The sequence below is a fragment of the Bos javanicus genome, chromosome 19 (genome assembly GCF_032452875.1).
Source record: "Bos javanicus breed banteng chromosome 19, ARS-OSU_banteng_1.0, whole genome shotgun sequence".
NCBI classification, from domain to species: Eukaryota; Metazoa; Chordata; class Mammalia; order Artiodactyla; family Bovidae; genus Bos; species Bos javanicus.
Window position 1 is genome coordinate 32627356 of NC_083886.1, and position 21816 is coordinate 32649171.

At 44.3% G+C, this 21816-nt stretch overlaps 1 protein-coding gene across 4 annotated transcripts in view; it reads left to right on the forward strand.

The window, feature by feature from the left end:
- MYOCD (myocardin) overlaps positions 1-17018 on the forward strand; it is a 93124-nt gene extending 76106 nt beyond the window's left edge. For 3 of the 4 annotated variants that reach the window (XM_061391116.1, XM_061391114.1, XM_061391117.1), the window contains 4 exons: positions 2443-2586; positions 4025-4153; positions 7502-7559; positions 10908-17018. In XM_061391116.1, coding sequence (XP_061247100.1) covers positions 2443-2586; positions 4025-4153; positions 7502-7559; positions 10908-11479 — 903 coding nt within the window. In that variant the 3' untranslated portion in view covers positions 11480-17018. The remainder of the gene's footprint in view (positions 1-2442; positions 2587-4024; positions 4154-7501; positions 7560-10907) is intronic. The other variant, XM_061391115.1, reaches the window with a different exon arrangement.
- Positions 17019-21816: the final 4798 nt, after the last annotated feature.

Genomic DNA, 21816 nt, shown 5'->3' on the forward strand with positions numbered 1-21816 from the left:
GGCTGTTCCAATAAAACTTTATTTACAAAAACAAGCTGGGGACTGGATTTGGCTCATGGGGCTGTTCCCAAGACCCCTTGGTGTCAAACTTCATTGTAGGCCAAACTAACTCATCAAAAGGGCCAAAGGGAAAGTTATCAGACCTTACTGTTCTCTCTGAGTAATGGTCTGTAAAGTGCAAATATTTACCTACTGTGTGCCAGGCTCTGTTCTAGTATCTGGGGATTAGTGTTGAGCTAGCCAGACAAAAATTCCTATTCTCATGGGGAGACAGACAGTAAGCAAAAGATCTAAGTAAAGTATTTAATATATTAGAAGATGAAACATCTTACAGAGAAAAAGCAGACAAGGGAAATGAGAAGTTTGGAAGTTTAAATGGAAGGGCCAGGGACATCTGAAGGGGGTAAAGGAGAAAACCTTGTAAGTGCTTGGGGTGAAGGCATTATACGCAAAGGAGGAAGAGCAAGTGCAAGGGCCCTGTTCTAGGAGCCTATGTGGGATAGTCCAGGACCAGAAAGAAGTTGGTGTGGCGGGAGCAGAGTGAAGGGTGTCATAGGGAAGGCCCAGAAGAACATACGGTTCAAAGACTAGACCAAGGGGAGCATCCAAGACTTCCTCTGTCCATGAAACCGAAGAATTACTAGAAAAGTCTAAGTCTCTTTGAGAAAGAAAATTACGAAGATTCTGAAATCTATGTTATTAGGAAGGGAATAAGAAAAGTTAATTGGATCCCTGCCATGCGCCAGGTATTAAGGGGCAATGTACAGGACTTCCCTTGCGGTCCGGGGGCTAAGACTCCATGCTGCCAATGCAGGGGGCCTGGGTTTGATCCCTGGTCAGCGAACTAGATCCCACGAGTGGCAGCTATAAATCCCCTATGCCACAACGAACGTTGAAGATCTCATGTGCTGAAACTAAGACCCAGAGCAACAAAATCAATCTGTCAATAAGTCAAAAAATAACAATAAGATGATCTTTTAAAAAAAATCACTGTATTTTTTTCAAAAGAGGTATGTATGTGAGCAACTCATTAATTGTCAAAACAGCCTTGAGTGAGTGAGTAAATGAAGTCACTCAGTCGTGTCTGACTCCTTGCAACCCCATGGACTGTAGCCTACCACGCTCCTCCATCCATGGGATTCTCCAGGCAAGAGTACTGGAGTGGGTTGCCATTTCCTTCTCCAGAGGATCTTCCTGACCCAGGGATCAAACCCGGGTCTCCCACATTGTAGGCAGATGCTTTACCATCTGAGCCACCAGGGAAGTCCTTACGAATTCCAAAACAGCCTTACAAATTACAATTTGCTATTCTTCACTATTGAGGAAAATAAGGCCCAGGGAGGTGAAGCCAGTTGCCCAGGGTCATGGAACCAAGGATTATCTGATACTATTAATAAAATGTATGCCTCTTTCACATTGAATATTCTCTACCCTGGGAGTATGAGGTGGGGTAATGCAGATACATTTTTATGAACCCACTAGAGCAACACATTCACATGAAGGATGCTCACTCCTGAGTCAGCACTCTGGGAGGAGCTGAAATTTAACATGGATTCTCATCCTTATGGACAACAGGTGTCAATGTGGTGTTCTCGGAATCAAAAGTACAAGTAGCTCTTGAAATACCTCTGGACCATAAGATGCTGAAGTGAATGATATGGATGCTATCAAGAAGAACCACCACTTGTACAGTAATTGATGGCTTACAAAGCACTCTTTGAAGGCATGAATGATTCCATGATAAAAAATGAATAAATAAAAAGACAAAGAGCAATATAGGATAACATCACTGAGCAGCATGATGTTAAATGCTACACAGAGCCTTAGGGGAGTGGGTGTCGACCACGAAGGGCTAGCAGAGTGGGAGGACTTGCAAAGGGATTTGGACTTGAGGAGTTGCAAGAGGAGAATCAGGAAAAGGTCATTCCATGTGAAAAAAGCATAAGCAAAATGTACAAGTTGTGGCTGGATTAGCAGAATTTAAGCTCTCAGAGGGCTTCCCTGGTGGCCCAGTGGTAGAGAATCCACCTATAATACAGGAGACATGGGTTTGATCCTTGGGTTGGAAAGATCCCCTGGAGAAGGCCATGGCAACCCACTCTAGTATTCTTGCCTGGAGAATCCCATGCACAGAGGAGTCTGGTGGGCCACAGTCCATGGGGTCATAAAGAATGAGACGTGACGAAGCAACTGAACATGCCCACACGCAAGCTCACAGAGGGAAATGAATAATGCGTGACTGTGGAGCATTTTGAAGACTCACCCTGGTTAGATGTGGACCCTCCGTTGTAGACGTGTGGAAACCATGGAGAGTTTGTGAGCAGAAGGTGAAGTGTCCAAAGCTGGATTTGAGGCCTTGGTGATGGAATTTAGGGAGGTTTGGAAAGATAAGACACCAGGGCAGGGATCAGCCATTTCATCTGTCCTTCTTCCTCTCCACAGAACTCAGGGGCACACGAGGGCCACCCTCCAAGCTTCTCTCCCCAGCCTCCCAGCCTTCACCCCCCTTTCTCTGGAGCTGCGGCAGACAGCAGTCATGCTGTCGGGGGCAGACCTTCTCCCAAAAGCCCAGGTGTGCAGCAAAAGGTAGGCACCTGGAGAAAGGTTTAAGCTGGGAGCCAACTTGGCCTCGTCTATCTCTGTGGCCCCTCTCCTCCCCGTGTTGAGGTTCAAACAGAAAGAAATGACATTTTGGATAGAAACAAGTTTACTTGAAAAGGACAGAAATGGATATACGGATATAAGTCCGAGTATTCCAAGGCATCATTTCCTTGGTTCATCCCAGAAATTATGACAAGTAAAATGGCCTTGGCAGGTTTGCAAAAGAGTGTGGCAAACAGACCAAGTTCAGTGAAGTTGAAGATAGGAGTCAGGGAGCATGGGGGGAAAAATGCAGAGAATGAGAGAAATAGTGGATCCTCGGAAATGAATGGAGAGGTGCAGAAAGTTGGAGTCGCCAAGTAAAAGGGAGGAGATGACACATGTCAGTAGGCGGGAGAATCAGAGAGGTAAAAGATGCAGGATATGGGGAATGCAAGGAGCAGTGGGAAGGTAGTCAAAAAGGAGGCAGACTTTTATGTAGCAGCCTGGATGGGAAGGGGGCTTGGGAGAGAATGGATGCGTGTATATGTATGGCTGAGTTCCTTCACTCTTCACCTGAAACTATCACAGCATTGTCTGTTAATGAGCTATATATACCCCAATACAAAATTAAAAGTTCAAAAAAAATATAAAATTAGTCTTAAAAAAAAAAAAAAGAAGGTGGCAGACACGAGTTGACCATGACACAAAAGCGCTGCATGCCACAGGGCAGGGCATCATTTGGGGATGGAGACTCTGTAATGTCCTAGGTACCCCCACAGAACACACTTACAGCACACAGGGCTGGCTTATGAAGAGACACTCCAGCAATATCTGCATATACACTCACTTAGGAATGAAACGGGCTTCCCTGGTGGCTCAGATGGTAAAGAATCTGCTGTCAATCTGAGAGACCTGGGTTCAATCCCTAGTTTAGCAAGATCCCCTGGAGAAGGGAATGGCTACCCACTCCAGTATTCTTGCCTGGGAAATCTCATGGACAGAAGAGCCTGGAGGGCAACAGTCCATGGGGTGCAAAGAGTTGGATATGATTGGGCAACTAATACTTTCACTTAGGAACAACACAGGCTGAGAGATAAATTACTCTGGAAATGCCTGGGTTGATAGAGCTCTTTGTGTTGGACTGAACAGACACTTGGCTTCTTTCTCATCTCGCTTTCTCCCAACAGACAGGGTGCCCCTTAGAGGAGGGGAATGAATTTCTGAGGCTCCCATCCTGAGATGCCTCCAGCATCGCATCCACAGTGATGTGTCCTGTTGTTCATATACATCTGTAACATATCTGTGATATATATTTAAGCCCCAGATCTTTCTCCCCTTTAATCAATTTTTTCTACAGTTGAGTCTATAGTTTCTAAAACAGGAGCTATATACAATGTCGATGCATGGATTGATCGTCTTTCTTTGAATTTTACTCACGCAGATGGCGGGTCTGCACTCTTCTGATAAGGCAGGGCCAAAGTTTCCAATTCCATCCCCAAGTTTTTCCAAGTCCACTTCCGCAGTTTCAGAAATAACCCAGCCGCCATCCTACGAAGATGCAGTGAAGCAGGTAAGCGCACGATTTGATCTTCATGGAAGAACAGGCTGACTCAGTGCATGTTGTTTTATACGATGTGGCTTCACGCATGTAGATTCTGTGGCCTCCCCTGCCAGAACAAGCAGACTGTCCAGATGCTCACTGTGAAGAAGCGTGGTGTGTGTAGACACGCTGTATGAGGCAGAGAGACAAGAGGCTGACTTAGCATCCAAATGTCCAGACTTGGTGCCAGCTGCCACTGCCACAAACACTGGTCAAGAATTCAACTTCTCTTCTGTGAAATGAAGACGGTATCTACTGGATAAGGGTGCTAGATGACATAGCATTGATCGCATTGTCCTGACACAAGATACGTACTCAAATATTAACACATGAGAGTTATGCTGGGGCAACTGTTTCTAAGGTTCTTCCTAGCTTCCAAACTCAGTGATCCCAGGGACTGAGATCCGTGTATGCCTTTGTCCTCCTCATTCCCATGCCCTGGTATCTGTAAACATCAAATGGATCCTTTGTGGTTTCAAAAGAAAAGAAGAGGGCCAGGCAAAGTGGACTTCCACAGACAGAGCTTACTTAACTCAGATGAGCCAGAGGGGAAGTTGTGTTCACTACAAGTGCAGTGGAGAGCCAGAGAAACGGGAGCCACATCCCCAGCACCCAGACGGGAGGCAGATCCAAGTCACTTCACTTCTTATTTTCTTTATTTGGGTCCGTCCTTCTTGGTGAGCCAAAGGTTTGTCTATTTTGTTCTCTGTTTGAAAGAACCAGCTCTTGGATTTATTGATTTTTTTTCTATTGTTATTTCATCTCTATCTTATGTAATTCCTCTCTGATCTTTAATGTCCTTCCTTCTGCTGAGTTTAGGTTTTGTTTGCTCTTTTTCTAATTTTTTTTCCCCAGCCCCCTTCCTTAGTTGCTTTTTTTTGGCCACACTGCACAGCATGAGAGATCTGATTCCCCAACCAGAGATAGGACCCACACCCTCTGTATTGGGAGTGCAGAGTCTTAACCACTGGACCACCAGGGAAGTCCCTCTAACTGTTTTAGATGATAGGTTAGGTGGTTCATTTGAGATTCTTCTTATTTTATTAAGGAACTTCTGTATCCCTATGAACTACCTCTTAAGAATTGTTTTCGCTGCATCCCATAGATTTTGCATGCTTGTGTTTTTATTGACATTTGTCTCTCAGTTCAGTTCAGTCTCTCTGTCACATCTGACTCTTTTCGACCCCACAGACTGCAACACGCCAGGCTTCCCTGTCCATCACCAACTCCCAGAGCTTGCTCAAACTCTTGTCATCAAGTTGGTGATGCCATCCAACCATGTCATCCTGTGTTGCCCTCTTTTCCTTCCACCTTCAATCTTTCCCAGTATCAGGGTCTTTTCCAATGTGTTAGTTGTTTTCATCAGGTGGCCAAAGTATTGGAGTTTCATCTTCAGCATCAGTCCTTCCAATGAATATTCAGGACTGATTTCCTTTAGGATGGACTGGTTGGATCTCCTTGCTGTCCAAGGGACTCTCAAGAGTCTTCTCCAGCATCACGGTTCAAAAGCATCAATTCTTCAGTGCTTAGCTTCCTTTATAGTCCAACTTTTAGACTAAGTCCAACTTTTCTTTGTCTCTAGGTATCTTTTAATTTCCTCTTTGATTTCATCACTGACCAATTCATGTTTTAGTAGCATGTTGTTTAGCCTCCAAATAAGCATTTTTTTCCATTGCTTTTTCTCTGATCAATTTCTGATTAATTTCTCTGATTAATTTGCAGCAGGGGTCAGAATCTCCTTCCTTATTAACTCTGAGTAATATTCATTGTGGGGCTTCCCCGCAATTAACGTTGTGATCAGAAAAGATGCTTGATTGTTGAGGCTTATTTTGTGTCCTAGCCAAGTCACTTCAAAGTGATAAAAATGGCCATACTACTTATATATTAAGGTGCCCATCTCCTGGAATGGGAACTTCTCAAACAACTGAATTTACTCAATGACTCTGGGCTAGGGATCATTCTGCCTCCTTTCCCCCTTCTCTTGTTGTGTCAGATCGTTTTATTTAGTAGTTTTCCTGTCCAAAAACGCATGCTACCAAAATCTTTAGCCAGTTAACGTCCGTATTCATGAAGGCCAAAGGTGGAACCAACCCAAGTGTTCATTGAAGGATGAATGGATAAATGAAATACATATTGTATACATCCAATGAATAATGAATATTATGCCTGCATGCTAAGTTGCTTCAGTCATGTCTGACTCTTTGCAACCTCATAGACTATACCCCGCCAGCCTCCTCTGTCCATGGGATTCTCCAGGCAAGAACACTAGAGTGCGTTGCCTCCAGGGGATCTTCCCCATCCAGGGACTGAACCCAAGCCTCTTATAGTCTCCTGCATTGCCAGGTGTTCTTTATCACTAGGGCCACCTGGGAAGCCCCACAATGAATATTACTCAGAGTTAATAAGGAAGGAGAGTCTGACTCCTGCTGCAAAACCTTGAAGACATTCAGTTCAGTTCAGTCGCTCAGTCGTGTCCGACTCTTTGCAACCCCACGAATGGCAGCACATCAGGCCTCCCTGTTCATCCCAACTCCCGGAGTTCACTCAAACTCACATCCATTGAGTCGGTGATGCCATCCAGCCATCTCATCCTCTGTCGTCCCCTTCTCTTCCTGCCCCTATTCCTCCCAGCATCAGAGTCTTTTCCAATTGAGTCAACTCTTCGCATGAGGTGGCCAAACTAAGCTAAATAAGCCAGCCACAAAGGGAAAGACACTGTGAAAGTGAAAGTGGCTCAGTCGTGTCTGCTTTGCGACCCCATCATGGTCTATACAGTCCATGGAATTTTCCAGGCCAGAATACTAGAGTGGGTGGCCTATCCCTCCTTCAGCAGATCTTCCCCACCCAGGAATCAAACCAGGCTGTCCTGCATCGCAGGCAGATTCTTTACCAACTGAACTATTAGGAAAGCCCCAAAGATACTGTATCAGTCCACTTATATGAGATACCTAGAGTCATCAAATCCACAGCAGCAGAGAACAGAACAGTGGTGTCCAGGAGCTGTAGGGAGGAGGGGGTGGGGAGTTAGTGTTCAGTGGGGTCAGAGTTGCAGTTTTGCAAGATGAAAAAGCTCCAGAGCTGAACGGTGGTGCCAGTTGGACAACCACGTGAATGACCTTAGTGGATTTGCACACTGTACTCTGAAATGGTTAAGATGGTAAATTTTTATGTTGTTTATAGTTTACCACAATTTAAAAAAAAAAAAACACTACTAACCAAACCTAATTCAAGAACCTGTCATACTGCTTCCGATGATTTCCTACAGAAGCAGTCGCTACGTTTTAATTTCTCTGTTCTCCTTTGGTTAATTGGCAACAGCAAATGACCCGGAGCCAGCAGATGGACGAACTCCTGGATGTCCTCATTGAAAGTGGAGGTAAGACATCAGGATGCTCTGCCCCTGTGTGCACTCTAGGGTGTGGACTCTCAGGGCCAAGGTCAGATGCTCACTGTGAGTTGGACGAAAGAGCCATGTCGGGGTAGAACGTCTCTGCCTCTGAGCCTCCTGTCCATGTTTGGAGCAGATAAAAGAAGTCCTAGAGGGTGACCCCTCATCACCTTTGTCCCATTTTCCTCAGAAAACTTTTCAGCAATCGTTTTAACAGTTTTCATCTTTCAGCTTGGTCCTTGTTTTCCTAAATGTTTTTCCTGCTAAACCATTTTCCCCTACTGTTCTAATCCCAACGTCCCTCTCTTCTTATTATGAGAAGAAGGAAGCAGGTAAAGCAAGTCTGCTCAAAATGAATCTCCCACCGATGGGCCCTTCATGTTCACATGTCATTCAAGCAGTGTCAGTGGTCAATGTGTTCTTTTTTGCCTCCTTGTAAGTCATTCGTTTGTTTCTTTTTAAACAGTTACACAGTTGTGCCTAAAATCTGAAAGCACACAAGTGACTATGACCATGTAAGGAGAATGTGTGGATAAAAAGAAAAGACTCCATATTGGAGCCCTCAAGCTGTTGCTGTTTTTCAGTCCCTAAGTCCAACTCTTTGCCACCCCATGGACTACTGCATGCCAGGCTTCCTTGTCCTTCATGATCTCCCTGAGTTTGCTCAAACTCATGACCATAGAGTCAGTGATGCCATCCAATCATCTCATCCTGTATCATTCCCTTCTCTTCCTACCTTCAGTCTTTCACAGCATCAAGGTCTTTTCCAATGAGTCTGCTCTTTGCATCAGGTGACTGAAGTACTAGAGCTTCGGCATCAGTCCTTCCAATGAGGATTCAGGGTTGATTTCCTTTAGGATTGGTTTGCTCTCCTTGCTGTTCAGGGGACTCTCAAGAGTCTTCTCCAACACCATAGTTCGAAAACATCAATTCTTCAGTGCTGAGCGCTTAAGTGACAGCATTGAAAATTTCAGAGAGAAAGTGGCCAGGCATCGGACTAGGTCCATCGCTGAATCAGGCAAACCACCACCTTTAGGGGGTTTGCTGTCTGGCAAGAGAGATGGGCATCATGCAAGGAAATAGGCAGTTCCTCCCCTGTAACAAAAGTGAAGAAGAAAAACATGGGCATAGATGTCTGTATTGTTGTTAAGTTTCATGATGGAAAGATGAGCAGGTTCCTATCAGACACCATTATATTTTGTATTTAAACTTTTTATTTTGTATTGGGGTATAGCCGATTAACAACATTGTGAAAGTTTCAGGTGAACAGCAAAGGGACTCAGCCATGGATATACACGTATCCATTCTCCCTCAAACTCCCCTCCCATCCTGGCTGCCACATGATAACACTGATCAGAGTTCCCTGTGCTATACAGTAGGTCCTTGTTGATTATCCAGTTTAAATACAGCAGTGAAGATACCCTTATGTTTTTAATGAAGTATGTGGCAAGGTCTGCAAACAGGGTGTGGGAGTGGAGCCTGGGAAATTCCAGGAAAGAAGAACAGTGATGAATCGATCACAAGAAATGATGTATAGAACAGTCTTATGGACTCTGTGGGAGAGGGAGAGGGTGGGAAGATATGGGAGAATGGCAGTGAAACATGTAAAATATCATGTATGAAATGAGATGCCAGTCCAGGTTCGATGCACGATACTGGATGCTTGGGGCTAGTGCACTGGGATGACCCAGAGGGATGGTATGGGGAGGGAGGAGGGAGGAGGGTTCAGGATGGGGAACACATGTATACTTGTGGTGGATTCATTTTGATATTTGGCAAAACTTGGTAAAGTTTAAAAATAAAATAAAATTTAAAAAAAAAAGAAAGAAAGAAACAACAGCAGGATCACCCTCTCTCTGTGCCTGAATGCATGCGTGCTAAGTCGCTTCAGTCGTGTCTGACTCTGCAACCCTATGGACTGTAGCCTGCCGGGCTCCTCCAGCGGACCTTCCCAACCTAGGGATTCAACCTGCGTCTGTTACGTCTCTTGTGTCTTTCACATCTTACAATGGAGATGGCCGTTCTTCACCACTAGCAGGTTCTTTACCACTAGCGCCACCTGGGAAGCCCCCTACTAGGCAGTATTAAGTGCCGACTTAACATCATGAATTTAAAAATGAACTGGGCAACTTCATTGTGCAATTTTTTTCTTAAAAGTCCAACCAATCCTGGAAGGACTCGGAGAAAACAGACGGTTAGATTCATCCAGGTGTGGGGTTTTGCCCAGGGAATACGGTGATGGAAGGAAAGGGCAGGGGGATTGAGGATACATGTGAGAGTAATTAGAGTGGTGGATCAAGAGTACAGACTGCACGAGGAAAGGAGTAAAAGCGAGGAAATTGCCTGGTGGTCCAGTGCTTGTGATGCCATGCTTCCACTGCAGGGAAGGCAGGTTCGATCTCTGGTTCAGGGAACTAAGATCCCGCATGCCGCATGTATTGGCCAAAATAAATAAAAATCAGAAGAAGCTGATGGATGGTGAGAAAATCGTGGAGTCAGTAGACTGGGGTGACTCAAAATGGCTGAGAATTTGTTATCAGAGGGTCCTTATGAAGTGAACTTGAGGAGTGGGAGGCGATGGACAGGGAGTTGGAAAGGGTGATTGAAACGGGACTTTCAGAGGATGCAGTGTTTGGGGCCACAAGGTCCAGGGTGTGTCCAGCAGAGTGGCAATGGCAGCATCACTTGCACTGGGGGGGATGGGGTATCAGGGAACAGAGAGGCCCCCTGGACAACAAGTCACTTCTGGGATACTGAAGTCACGGAGAATGACAAGAGTTGAAGTGGAAGAAAGGCAGTGAACAGGGAGTAGTTTTTTGTGGATGAGGAGGAAGGACCAGGAGACGGGGGGGGTGGGGGGTGGACTTTGAGAGCAGGATGACCTTCAAAACCACTGAGGAGTTACAATAAGGAGGAGGAGTAACGATCAGACAGTGGTGGCAGGAAAGGACCTGATGACTCATCTTCTGGCTGGGCAGCAAAGAGCCCCCAGTGAGGGTATAGTGAGGGTGCAGTGTCTTCAGGGGCAGCCAGGTGTCAGTGAAGGAGCAGGTAAAAGCACCTGCTTTGAGCGTCTGATAATCGCAGAGTGGAATTTCCAGCAAGAGAGGGTTTGGGGAGAGACCCAAGGGAAGAACTTGCAATATACAGAGTGGTTTAGGGGTGAGACCAGGTGAAGAGCCGTGACCCAAGAAGCATGGCCATCTCCTTCTGTAAGTCATTCATTCATTCCAAAGATTCATTCAAGTGAATGAATCAATCTTTGAGTGATCAATCTTTGAATGATCACAATCGATCGGAAGTGATTGAACAATTCCCGTTGTGTTTTACCAACAGAAATGCCCGCTGACGCCAGAGAAGATCATTCATGTCTTCACAGAGTCCCAAAGATACCTGGGTCTTCTCGAAGCCCCACTGGTGCCCTCCCCAAGTCCTCAGCAGCCTTTGAACCAGCATCCGCAGGAGGCCAGCTCTCCTTTGATCACTTCGGTGCTGAGAGCGACGAGCACCTGGAAGTCTTATTAAATTCTCAGAGCCCCTTGGGGAAGGTGAGTGACACCACCCTTCTGAAAATCGGGAGTGAGGAGCCTCCTTTCGACGGGATGATGGATGGATTCTCAGGGAAGGCTGCAGAAGACCTCTTCAACGCACACGAGATCCTGCCGGGCCCCCTGTCCCCCATGCAGACCCAGTTCTCACCTTCCTCTGTGGACAGCAGTGGACTGCCCTTAAGCTTCACAGAATCTCCTTGGGAAAGCATGGAGTGGCTGGACCTCACACCGCCCAGCTCCACCCCAAGCTTCAGCTCCCTGTCTACCGGGGGCCCCAGCATCTTCAACATTGATTTCCTGGATGTCACGGATCTCAATCTGAATTCCCCCATGGACCTCCACTTACAGCAGTGGTAAACACCTGATGAAGTGCTAAGGAAGGCCAAGAGGAATCCCATCGGGGAAAGCACATGACCACAAATATTTACATTCTCCCAAAGAAGGAGGAGCTGGAAGAGGAGGAGGAGAGGAAGAAGAAGGAGGAGGAAGAAGGGGAGGAGGAGCTGGAGAGAATGAAAAACAAGCATGGAGACTTCAGTTACAACCAGCAAGAACAAACAGGAGTCTTTTTTTTAATAGATGGATAGTGTAATATTTGCCAACGTTCAGTGACTATTATTGATTTCAGCAATGGTTTCAAAATTATGTTTTTTCAGATCAAGAATACAAAAAAAATTTTTTTTGCTTCCAATGCCTTTCAAACACTAATCTTTTTTTCTAGCTTGTATTTTTTTCAGGCACTGTTGGGGCATAATCTCACTTTGTAAGATTTTCTCATGAATTTGTTACTCTTACCATGGAAAGAAGTTGTAAGCTCTCTGGGGAACACACAGAAGCCAGTCCTTCAAAGTAGATGGAAGTCGTACCCCTGAAGGCTGCTTCTCATGTCTCCATCACTTGCCTTTCAAAACAGAGGTCAGGCCCAGTGTCAGGTTCTTAAGGCAGAACAGAGGGACAGGACCAATCCATTCCCAGGGAAGTGAAGTGAATTCAGTATCCCTTGGCCACAAAGCTGCCCCCGCTAGAGTGACCCCAACCCTGTACCCAGGACTCCATGTGGTCACAGATAACAACCAACCTACCTTTGGCCCAAAGAAGCACACCTGAAATTTCCCTTTCTTAACCAGTGGCCGGATCACTGTCACTGTCTCCATGGTGATGTGTATGCTCAGTTGCTCAGTGGAGTCCGACTCTTTGCTACCCCCTGGGCTGTAGCCCGCCAGGCTCCTCTGTCCGTGGGGTTTCCCAGGCAAGAATACTGGAGTGGGTTGCCATGTCCTCCTTCGGGGGATCTTCCCAACCCAGGGATCAAATTTCGGTCTCCTGTATTGGCAGGTGGATTCTTTACCACTGAGCCACCTGGGAATCCCCGCCATGGTGTTAAGCATTGTGAAACAGGAGAGAACCCTAAAGCAAGAAGAGAGACAAAACCTCCTGCCATTCTCCAGCACAACCTCCTTTAGTGTCAAAGACTAGAGACGACCACGTAAGCAAATCAGAGTATCTCTCTGGTCTCAAGTAACTGTTATCAGGAATAATGCAGACAGCACTAAAGAACATCATTTCATGTATGATGGGAATAAACACAGTGGGTTACTATTCATATAACAGGGTGATTATTTATGGACATTCGGCTTCTCTTTTTATTTTCTTATTGGAAGGAGGGGTTCACCTCCATTATCTTTCTCCCACTCTACTTTTCTTTCAAATTTTCCATCCGTTCTCTCCCTTCTTTTGAAGATCTCCCTTTCTCTGCCCCAACGTTTGGAGAAGAGGATTTCATCCATTTATCAGCTGTCCTACTGCTAATAAAACCATACGTTAAAAAGCTGAAAGTCACGGTTCTCCCGGGTAACCGATTCTCCATCTGCATAATAACTTGCTGTAAAAGGAAGTCAAAAGAAAGAAATCAAAGGAAAGAAACCAATGATTCCGTCCATCAGTCGTGAAGCTCTCCCTACCCTCATTTGGTTCGAGATCACTGATTTGGGTTGCTCTGGGGAAAACCGGAAATCGTTACGTTGTATATATAGTAACTATACTATATATATAGTATAGTTCCAAGGAAAGAGTATTTTAGGTCTGGGTTTCTGAAAGAAAACACAATCGCACGTCGAAAAGGACGGAAGGGAAAAAAGACGATGGTCTACTGTGCATTCCTCACCACTTCCCCTGCTTTTGCTGGGAGTTGAAAACTTAAATTGCAGGATAGTCTCTAAGGCTCACTGTGGTTCTAATGCACGGATTCATAGTGTTGCATGCTGTAGAAGGTAGCTCTCGCTGTTTTTATTTTTTATTTAAATCACTAAGGCACTGTTTTCTTCTTTTGTAAAAAAAAAAAATGTTCACTGTGCACTTATGGAGAAAATAACCAAACATGTTGTGATTTTAGAGGTTCTCTTTTTGAAAAAAAAAAAAGATTTAGAAGTCATTCCATTGTTAACCTGTTAACATGTGTGAACACAGAGTGTTTTTGGTGATTGCTACTCTGAAAGCTGCCGCATCTTACTGAGGGGGTGGGGAGGGCAGGAGGAGAATATATATATATTATATATGTGTATATATATATATATACACACACACATATGCATGTGTGTATAGATATATACATATGTATATGTATGTGTGTCTATAGGTGTGTGTGGATATGTGTATCCATATATACACATCCATATGTACATATACATACACATGTGTGTATGTGTGTGTATCTTCAAGGCAGTGCAACAGAGTTCTATACCAAAAGCCTTTAAGCCTCCATCTGCTGTGAAATGATCTTGGCCTTTCTCACTGCGAGTTCCCGATTCGTCACCCAGACTACAAGTTGCTTCTATGTATGACTCATGGCTCCAAGCCAGTGACGCACAGCCACCTGCTCACGATGAACAAGCCCGTCTCGAGAGTGACTGTGATGTGAAGAGACAGGGAGCGTTCACCTTTGGTCACTGGAAAGGTACTGCCTCCTCTCACAGAGAGCAGCGGTGGAAGACGACAGTCGTTTTACATTCCTTCATCTGCCTTGTGCTTTAAAAGAGCCACACGGTACATTTTCCACTTTGCTTTGATGTCTGTCATCAAAACCAAAGATTCTGAGGGGAAAATTGCCATCTCTTCTTTGATGATGAAGCTATGGGGAAGAAAATCTTCCTGACACATTCCTCACCTTTGTGTGTTCCTCAGACATTGACATTTTGGGGGGATCTTGACAAAGCTCACTGGTCAGTCCATTTCTCATGTGCCAAGTTGTGTGAATTTTTTAATGTTATTTTTATCCCCCTTCCTCTGGAGAACAACCTCACAGCAATCTCTGAGACTCTGGTCTGAGTGTCAATTATTTTTTTTTCCTTTGGGTATTTCTGTCTGAAGGGCTAGACTTGGCTAGGAGGCCTCTGTCTTTGTAAGGCTATGCATTTTCATTGGGATATTTTTAGGCTATTATCTGGCACTGACATATATGCCTCACAGTTAACGAAAGATATTTGCTGCTACAAACCAGCACGCAACCCAGAGCAGACTCCTGGATCATTGCTTTCAACCTCCACCCACAACCCCCACCCACCATATTCACGCTCTCTTTCTGTAGATCTGATGTGAGATTTGAAAGATAAAACTGAGGATAATTGGGAAAAGGTTGATGAAGCTGGTTGCTCCCTGATCATCTGTGTTAATTTATGTTTCCTATAAGGGAGATTTTTTTTTTTTAAGTTCTTTTAAACTCTTAATTGTGTCTTCTATTCTGGTGACAAATTGGGCATGACTAAAAGATGTACAGAGGCTTAAGAAGATGGCCACGGTCAAGTTTCTTCAGGCTTTTAGAGCCTGAAACTAACCACATGTGGTCCTCTCAAGACCCCCAGGAGCACCCTGTGGTTAAGCTGACCTGCAGACATTTGCAGCTGCTCCCAACTCTGGTGCAGTCCTGTGGGTTCACCCTTATCCAATGGATTCAGGAAGTTCCTTTGCGCAAATACTTCATTAAGCCTGTGCTCAGTAGAAGCCCTGCTTCTAACACTGTTACTGAGATGGCACACATTCTACTATAAGGAAAGGGAGAGGAAGAGGGAAAGGAAAGAAGGAAGGAAGGAAAGAGGGAGGAAGGGAAGGAAGGTCAGGCCACAGCCTCTCAGTTCAGCTGAGACATTACATTACGAAAAGGAAATCGAAAAGTTTGGGATGAGAAACCATTCTCTCCATGAAGTGATCGCCCCGACAGATAAGGAAAGCAGGAGGGTCTTCAGTTGAACAACCAACATCTGTGAACAGGTGGCCTTTGCCGTCCAGAAACATTTATTTCCAATCTGAAAAAAAGGAGGTGGGGCGGATCAAAAACCTACCCCAAGCGTTCAAGACAGTCTTTTCTAAAGACCTGTTGAAGAGGTTTCTATTACCTCTTCTAGAAACCAATGCTGGTTTGGCCAAAAACTCCTGCATCAGATTTACTCATCCTGGAGATAATAACTTGATGTCTCACCTGTGCAGAGCACATCCCCTGTCCCAGATGTCCAGTACCATGTAGACTCTGCACAGGTGATTCCGATCTTGAGGGACTGGGAGGTTGCAAGAAGCCTGGTAATTTCCAAGTCTTCCAACCAGAATCCCTTTACCTATGATGACAAGGCAGGGGGTGGGGGGTGGTTTTCATTTTCCCAAAGGAGAGGGGCTTTTTAGCTAAAACCTACACTCATGCTGCATTTTTTTCTTCTGTGATCAAACAGCAGCAACATATGACTTAGATGTCTTTCTACCACTTAAAACATCTGTTTGAGCTCTTAGGGTTTATCTTCATTGCCAGATACAGAAACATTTGGAAAATCAGAGAAGGACAAAGGAAACTTATTATTATTATTTTGTCCCATGCCTTCATCTTGATCTTCAGAACAAGCTCTCTGGACAAAAGGGACACCTACAAGGTAGGGTGTCCATGGAGAGCCTCTGTCTTTTAGGGAAAAAAAGCTGCAGGATTGTGAGGGCAGTTTGCCCTCCACCTTCAGGGCTTGGCTGTGGCCCACAGATGCACCAAGTTTGCTGTCAGCTGTAAGCAAACTCAGAGTGAGAGTCTGGAGTCTTCAGTTTTCTTACAAATCCAGTAGAAGCCAGCGGGGCAATTGAGATGCGGAAACTCAACTAGCATTAGATGATATTACTACACATACAACAAGACAGTCCTATAAGCTAGAGAGCTGCTCAGCGTGGTGAGGAGCTGGGTTTGATTCTGGAATCCACGTTTTCAGGGGAGCCCTGGCTAGGGTGAGACTATGCATTAGGAAATGACTTTAAGACCGGAAGAGATCCGAGAAAAATTTCTCTATTACCTCCCAGGGAAATTGCTGTAGACTCATTGGGTTTGGTAACATGAAGAAGTTCCCTTCTGATGGTAGGAGTTGGTGGAATCTAAGTTTCTAGAATTCTATGGGTTAAGACAAACTCATGGTGGTCTCTTGCGCTTACTTCAATCACCTTCAGCCTTGTGAGCTCCTTGTGTGTGCTTTAACAGTTCCAGAGGGTTTTTGGGAGAAGGTCATAGAATGATGGCAATCCTGGAGGCTGCTGTAACGTTTTCCAAAGGAAGGGAACCCACGCTGCTCCCCAGAGTTCTCTCCAACGTGCCTGCAGTGAGGAAAGAGGGCAGTGCACAGCTGGGTGCTTGAAATCCTGCCTCCTGGAAACACAAAGAGGCACTTTGCAAAGAAATCCAAAGAGCCAGCATATGTTCTCTGCAGGGACCCCGTGTGGTGGAGCTTTCACGTTGGCTCCTTCACTCAACTATACATAACTAGGAAGAAATGTGGGTGACCAGGAAGAGAAAAGAAGCAATGGCTAAATACCAAAGTTGGCATGTGTTCTTTTTAAAAAAAATATATGTATATTTTTAAATAAAATGTTTATTTTAGAGAGAGATGAAAGTTTTTTTCTTGACTGTGCAATGTACCAGGCATTGTGCTGTTATTTTGTCAAATCCCCGCAGTGGTACCATGAAACAGTAGTATTACGATCACCCCCAGTTTACAGATGAAGAAACTGAGTCTGCAAAGGCTGAATTAATCACTTAAGGTTACACATCTGCAACCTGGCAGAACCAGCAATCACACTTTACTTATCTGCAGTGCTTCTGATCTCACACACTGTACATCTCACCCACACTAATCAAATGAGGACATTAGTGAGCCTACAGTTACATATATGCTATTAAAATACACGCAGTAAATCGTGAATTAGTTTGATAAATCACTGGTGCCCTCCTTAGTCTACAGATGTAAGAACTTCAAGGGGAATGCAACATACTGAATTCAGTACAGAAGAAACGATGGGGTAACGGTAAGGGTTGGAGTGAAAGTAATAACTTAAGATTCTTTAATAAACCAGCCAAGTAGATGGTGACTTGACTAAGAAAAACAGCTGTAGGAATAGAGACTAAGGTAGTTTTGAAACATGTTAATAGAATGGAAAGTATGGGATTTGATCATGGGATGGGAATGGCAAAGGAGAGAGAGGTGGATGTCCGTGCATGCATGCTAAGTTGCTTCAGTCATGTCTGACTCTTTGTGGCTCCATGGACTGTAACCCACCAGGCTCCTCTGTTCTGGAGTTCTCCAGGCAATAATACTGGCGTGGATTGCCAGGCCCTCTTCCAGGGAATCTTCCCCACCCAGGATGGAATCTGCATTTCTTATGTCTCCTGCATTGGCAGGTGGGTTATTTATCACTAGCACCACCTGGGAAGCCCAGATGAATGTCCAGTGTATGTTAATTCCATTCACAGAGGCAAAAGGCCAGAGTGAGTAACCTTAATATGAAAAATCGTGAATCTGAGTGCCTGTCACCTGTAGGACGCTCAAGTCAAAAGCATTCACTAGAGAGGTCTGGAGCTCAGAGTCCTTTGCACATAGATTTAGAGGTGGCAGATACCAGCATTTGGAAGATCACTGAAATCATGAGGATGGCTGTGGCCTACACAACCTGTGGAGTGATAAGAAAAGGGGATGCCGAGGACCACCAACATGGTTTGCTATTGGTAGAGGGGAGGAAGGGGCGGGACTAGGAAACCAGGAAGAAGACCGGAAGAAGGAAGTATTCCAGGCTCCAAGGTGGGAGAAAGAGGGAATCTTCAATCCTGTCTAGTGCTGCTGTTTCTGTAAGGTAAGGAAGAGTACTGTTTGATTTAATAATAAGGAGGTGGTTGGTCGGTAGAAAAGGTGAGAGCATCATGGTGCAGTGGTAAAGCCAGGTGGATGTGGACCAAGGAATTGGAAGGCAATGAAGAGGCCATTCCCTGGTTGGCCTAGTGGTTATGATTCCCGGCTTTCACTGCCGTGGTCGGGGAATGAGACCCCACAGGTCATGTGCTGCATGGCCAAAAAAAAAAAGAAAAAGGTGGGGGTGATGAAAAAATGAAGACTGACTCTAGGCATCTCCTTTCAAGGGGCATGGCCATGTGAGGAAGAAAGTGCACAAGACCAGAGCAGACAGAAATTTAAAGGACATCTGTCTCACTTTTTATTTATCCACTCTACTGTTGATGGACACTTCAGTTGTTTCCAATTTTTGACGATTGGAAATGTTGCTGATACAAACATCCTGGCACATCCATTTTGGTAAAGACATTACCAATTTTTTTTTTTTTTGGCTGAGTTTTGCATCATGTGGAATCTTAATTCCCCAACCAGGGATTGAACCCATGCCCCTTGCAGTAGAAGCACAGAGTCTTAAACACTGAACCACCAGGGAAGTCTCCTTACATTTTTGTTGAACATGTGAAATTGTTGGGTCGTGGTGTTTGCCTACCGTTAAGTCGTAGCCAATGACGTAAAAACAGCTTTCTGAGGGGCTTGTCCGCATACCCCTCCCATCAGAATACATGAGCTTCGGCTGAGCTATGTCCCCATCAACACTTGGTTTTGCCCGTCTTTTTCAGTTTTAGCCATGCTGTGGATGTGTTTTGGTATTCCCTGTAAAATTGCCTGGCATAGATTGGATGACCAATAGGTTCAGCAACTTTTCATATTATCTTGGCCATTTGGATTCCTATCTGTGGTAAGGTGACCGTTCAGGTCCCCTGCCCATTTTTCCTTTAAGTTTCTTGCCTTTTTCCTGTTGTATTGCAGAACTCTTTACGTATTATGGAGTTGAGTCTTTGACTATTATATAGTTTTTGCAAGTAACTTCTCCCACTCTAAGGACTGCTTTTTTATTCTCTTAATGATATTATCTCATAAACCAAAGTCTTTTATTGTTAAGTAATACAATTTATAAAGATTTCCTTTAAGGTGAGAATTTTTGGTATCATGTTTAAGGAATCCTTCCCTGCTCCAAGATCCTATGGAAAATCTTCTCTCTTGTTCTTTATTTTGATTTTTATTTCTCTTGGGAAAAATAATTTTTTTAGAGAATGGGTGGCTGATAAACCTTTTAAGTTCATTGCATGTTTAAAAACATCTTATTTTTCACCCTTGTTTGTGAATGTTAGACCAGATGCAGTTTTTGAGTCCCACTTTAGTTACAACCTGTTTCCATTGAGCTCTGTAAATATTGCTCAAAATTTTATTACACTGTTGCAAAAAGGAAGCTTGAGGGAATCAGCGTTTCTTCAGAGAGAAACTTCTTTTCTCTGAACAGTACTTATATACATTTATATCTATCTTTGTATTTATATTGTGGTGGTGGTTTTATTTTAATTTGCTTGTTGATGTATACTGGGTTTACAATGTGTAAGTTCCTGCTGTGTACAGCAAAGTGATTCACTTATACATATACTATATACACATTCTTTTTTACATTATTTTCCATTATGGTTTATCATAGGATACTGACTATAGTTCCTTGTGAAATACTGTAGGACCTGTTGTTTATCCATTCCATATATAAAATCTTATATCTACTAACCCTAGACTCCCACTTCAGCACTCACCCAACCCGCCCCCCCGCCCCGCCGCCACCCCTTGGCCTTGGTGGTTGTTTCCATTGAAGTGTAATTAACATATAATATTATATTAGTTTCAGGAGTACAATGTAATGATGTGATGTTTGTACATACAGCAAAATGATCACCACAGTGATCATTAGTTAATATGGTCTAGTTAACATCCATGCCACACAAATTACATTTATTTCCTATGATTAGAACTTTTAAGATCTACTCTCTTGCTGCCGCTGCTGCTGCTGCTAAGTCGCTTCAGTCGTGTCCAACTCTGTGCGACCCCAGAGACGGCAGCCCACCAGGCTCCCCCGTCCCTGGCATTCTCCAGGCAAGAATACTGGAGTGGGTTGCCATTTCCTTCTCCAATGCATGAAAGTGAAAAGTCAAAGTGAAGTCGCTCAGTTGTGTCCGACCCTCAGCAACCCCATGGACTGCAGCCTACCAGGCTCCTCCGTTCATGGGATTTTCCAGGCAAGAGTACTGGAGTGGGGTGCCATTGCCTTCTCTGATCTACTCTCCTAGCAACTTTCAGATATAGCATACAACATGTATCTAGCTTTGAAATTTAGAAATTTTACCCAGTTACTTCTGGGGCCCCCACCTCTACCCGCCGCAGTAGTGGTTTCTGGCACTTGATGAATGATTTCAAGCTTGATTTGGGCCTTTCTGCAGCTGTGCAAAATATCTTTTCAAGAATTTCCATGCTATTTTCTTCTTCATCATCTGCTCTGGAAATGCTATTACATATATATTTTTCAATGTTCTGAGGAAGATTCTGCATCTCTGCCTTTTCCCTTCTTTTCATGGAATTACCTCCTTCTTTCCTCTGAATTTTGGGAGATTTCTTCCAGCCCATCCTGGAATGGACTCCGAAGTCTGGCTTCGGGCAGTGGCAAATCTGTTATTTCCTTCCTCTATTGAGTTTCATTAGTTTAGAAGTCATGTGTTTCTTATGCGAGAACTCTTCCTTCCTTGTTTAAAATGGCTCTTTTTCATGGCAGCCTGCTCCTGTCATATTAAAGCAGTGTTCTCTCTGTTCTCACCAGGAATACAAATTAGACTTTAAAAATATATTTCCCTTACTTCCTGATTAACTTTTTCACTGGAGGACAGTTCTCTGAATTCTCAGATTAGCCTCCCTGTTTTATGGAGGTAATAACCTGTAATAACAGCACAAGCATTTGAACTAGAAAAACCTGGCATCTCAGTGGTGATGCATGAATGACTCTTCACAGAAACCCTGTGAGCTTTGATTTATTCAAGGGGTGTAATAAACCCCTCATCCTAAAGTTCTTTTAAGGATTAAATAAGATGATGTATGTTGAAAGAATCTGCCTGCAATGCAGGGGATCCCAGTTCTATTCCTGGGTTGGGAAGATCCCCTGCAGAAGGGGTAGGCTATCCACTCCAGTATTCTTGGGCTTCCCTGGTGACTCAGCTGGTAAGGAATCCACCTGCAATGCAGGAGACCTGGGTTTGATCCCTGGGTCAGGAAGATCCCCTGGGTAGGGAATGGCTACCCACTCCAGTATGCCTGGAGAACTCCATGGGGTCACAACAAGTTGGACATGACTAAACAACTAAGACTATATGATTTATTATTTTCATTGTATCTTGCGATCATCATTGTAGTCATCATCTTTATCATCATCTTTACTATTATATTTAATTACTGATTTTTTTCTGTTTGTTCAATTCTCAGGTAGAGAGGTCTGATTAGTCAGGATTTGGTGGCTGAGATGGTGGGGGAGGTGATCTATCAGAGATGGTATTAGTCTCC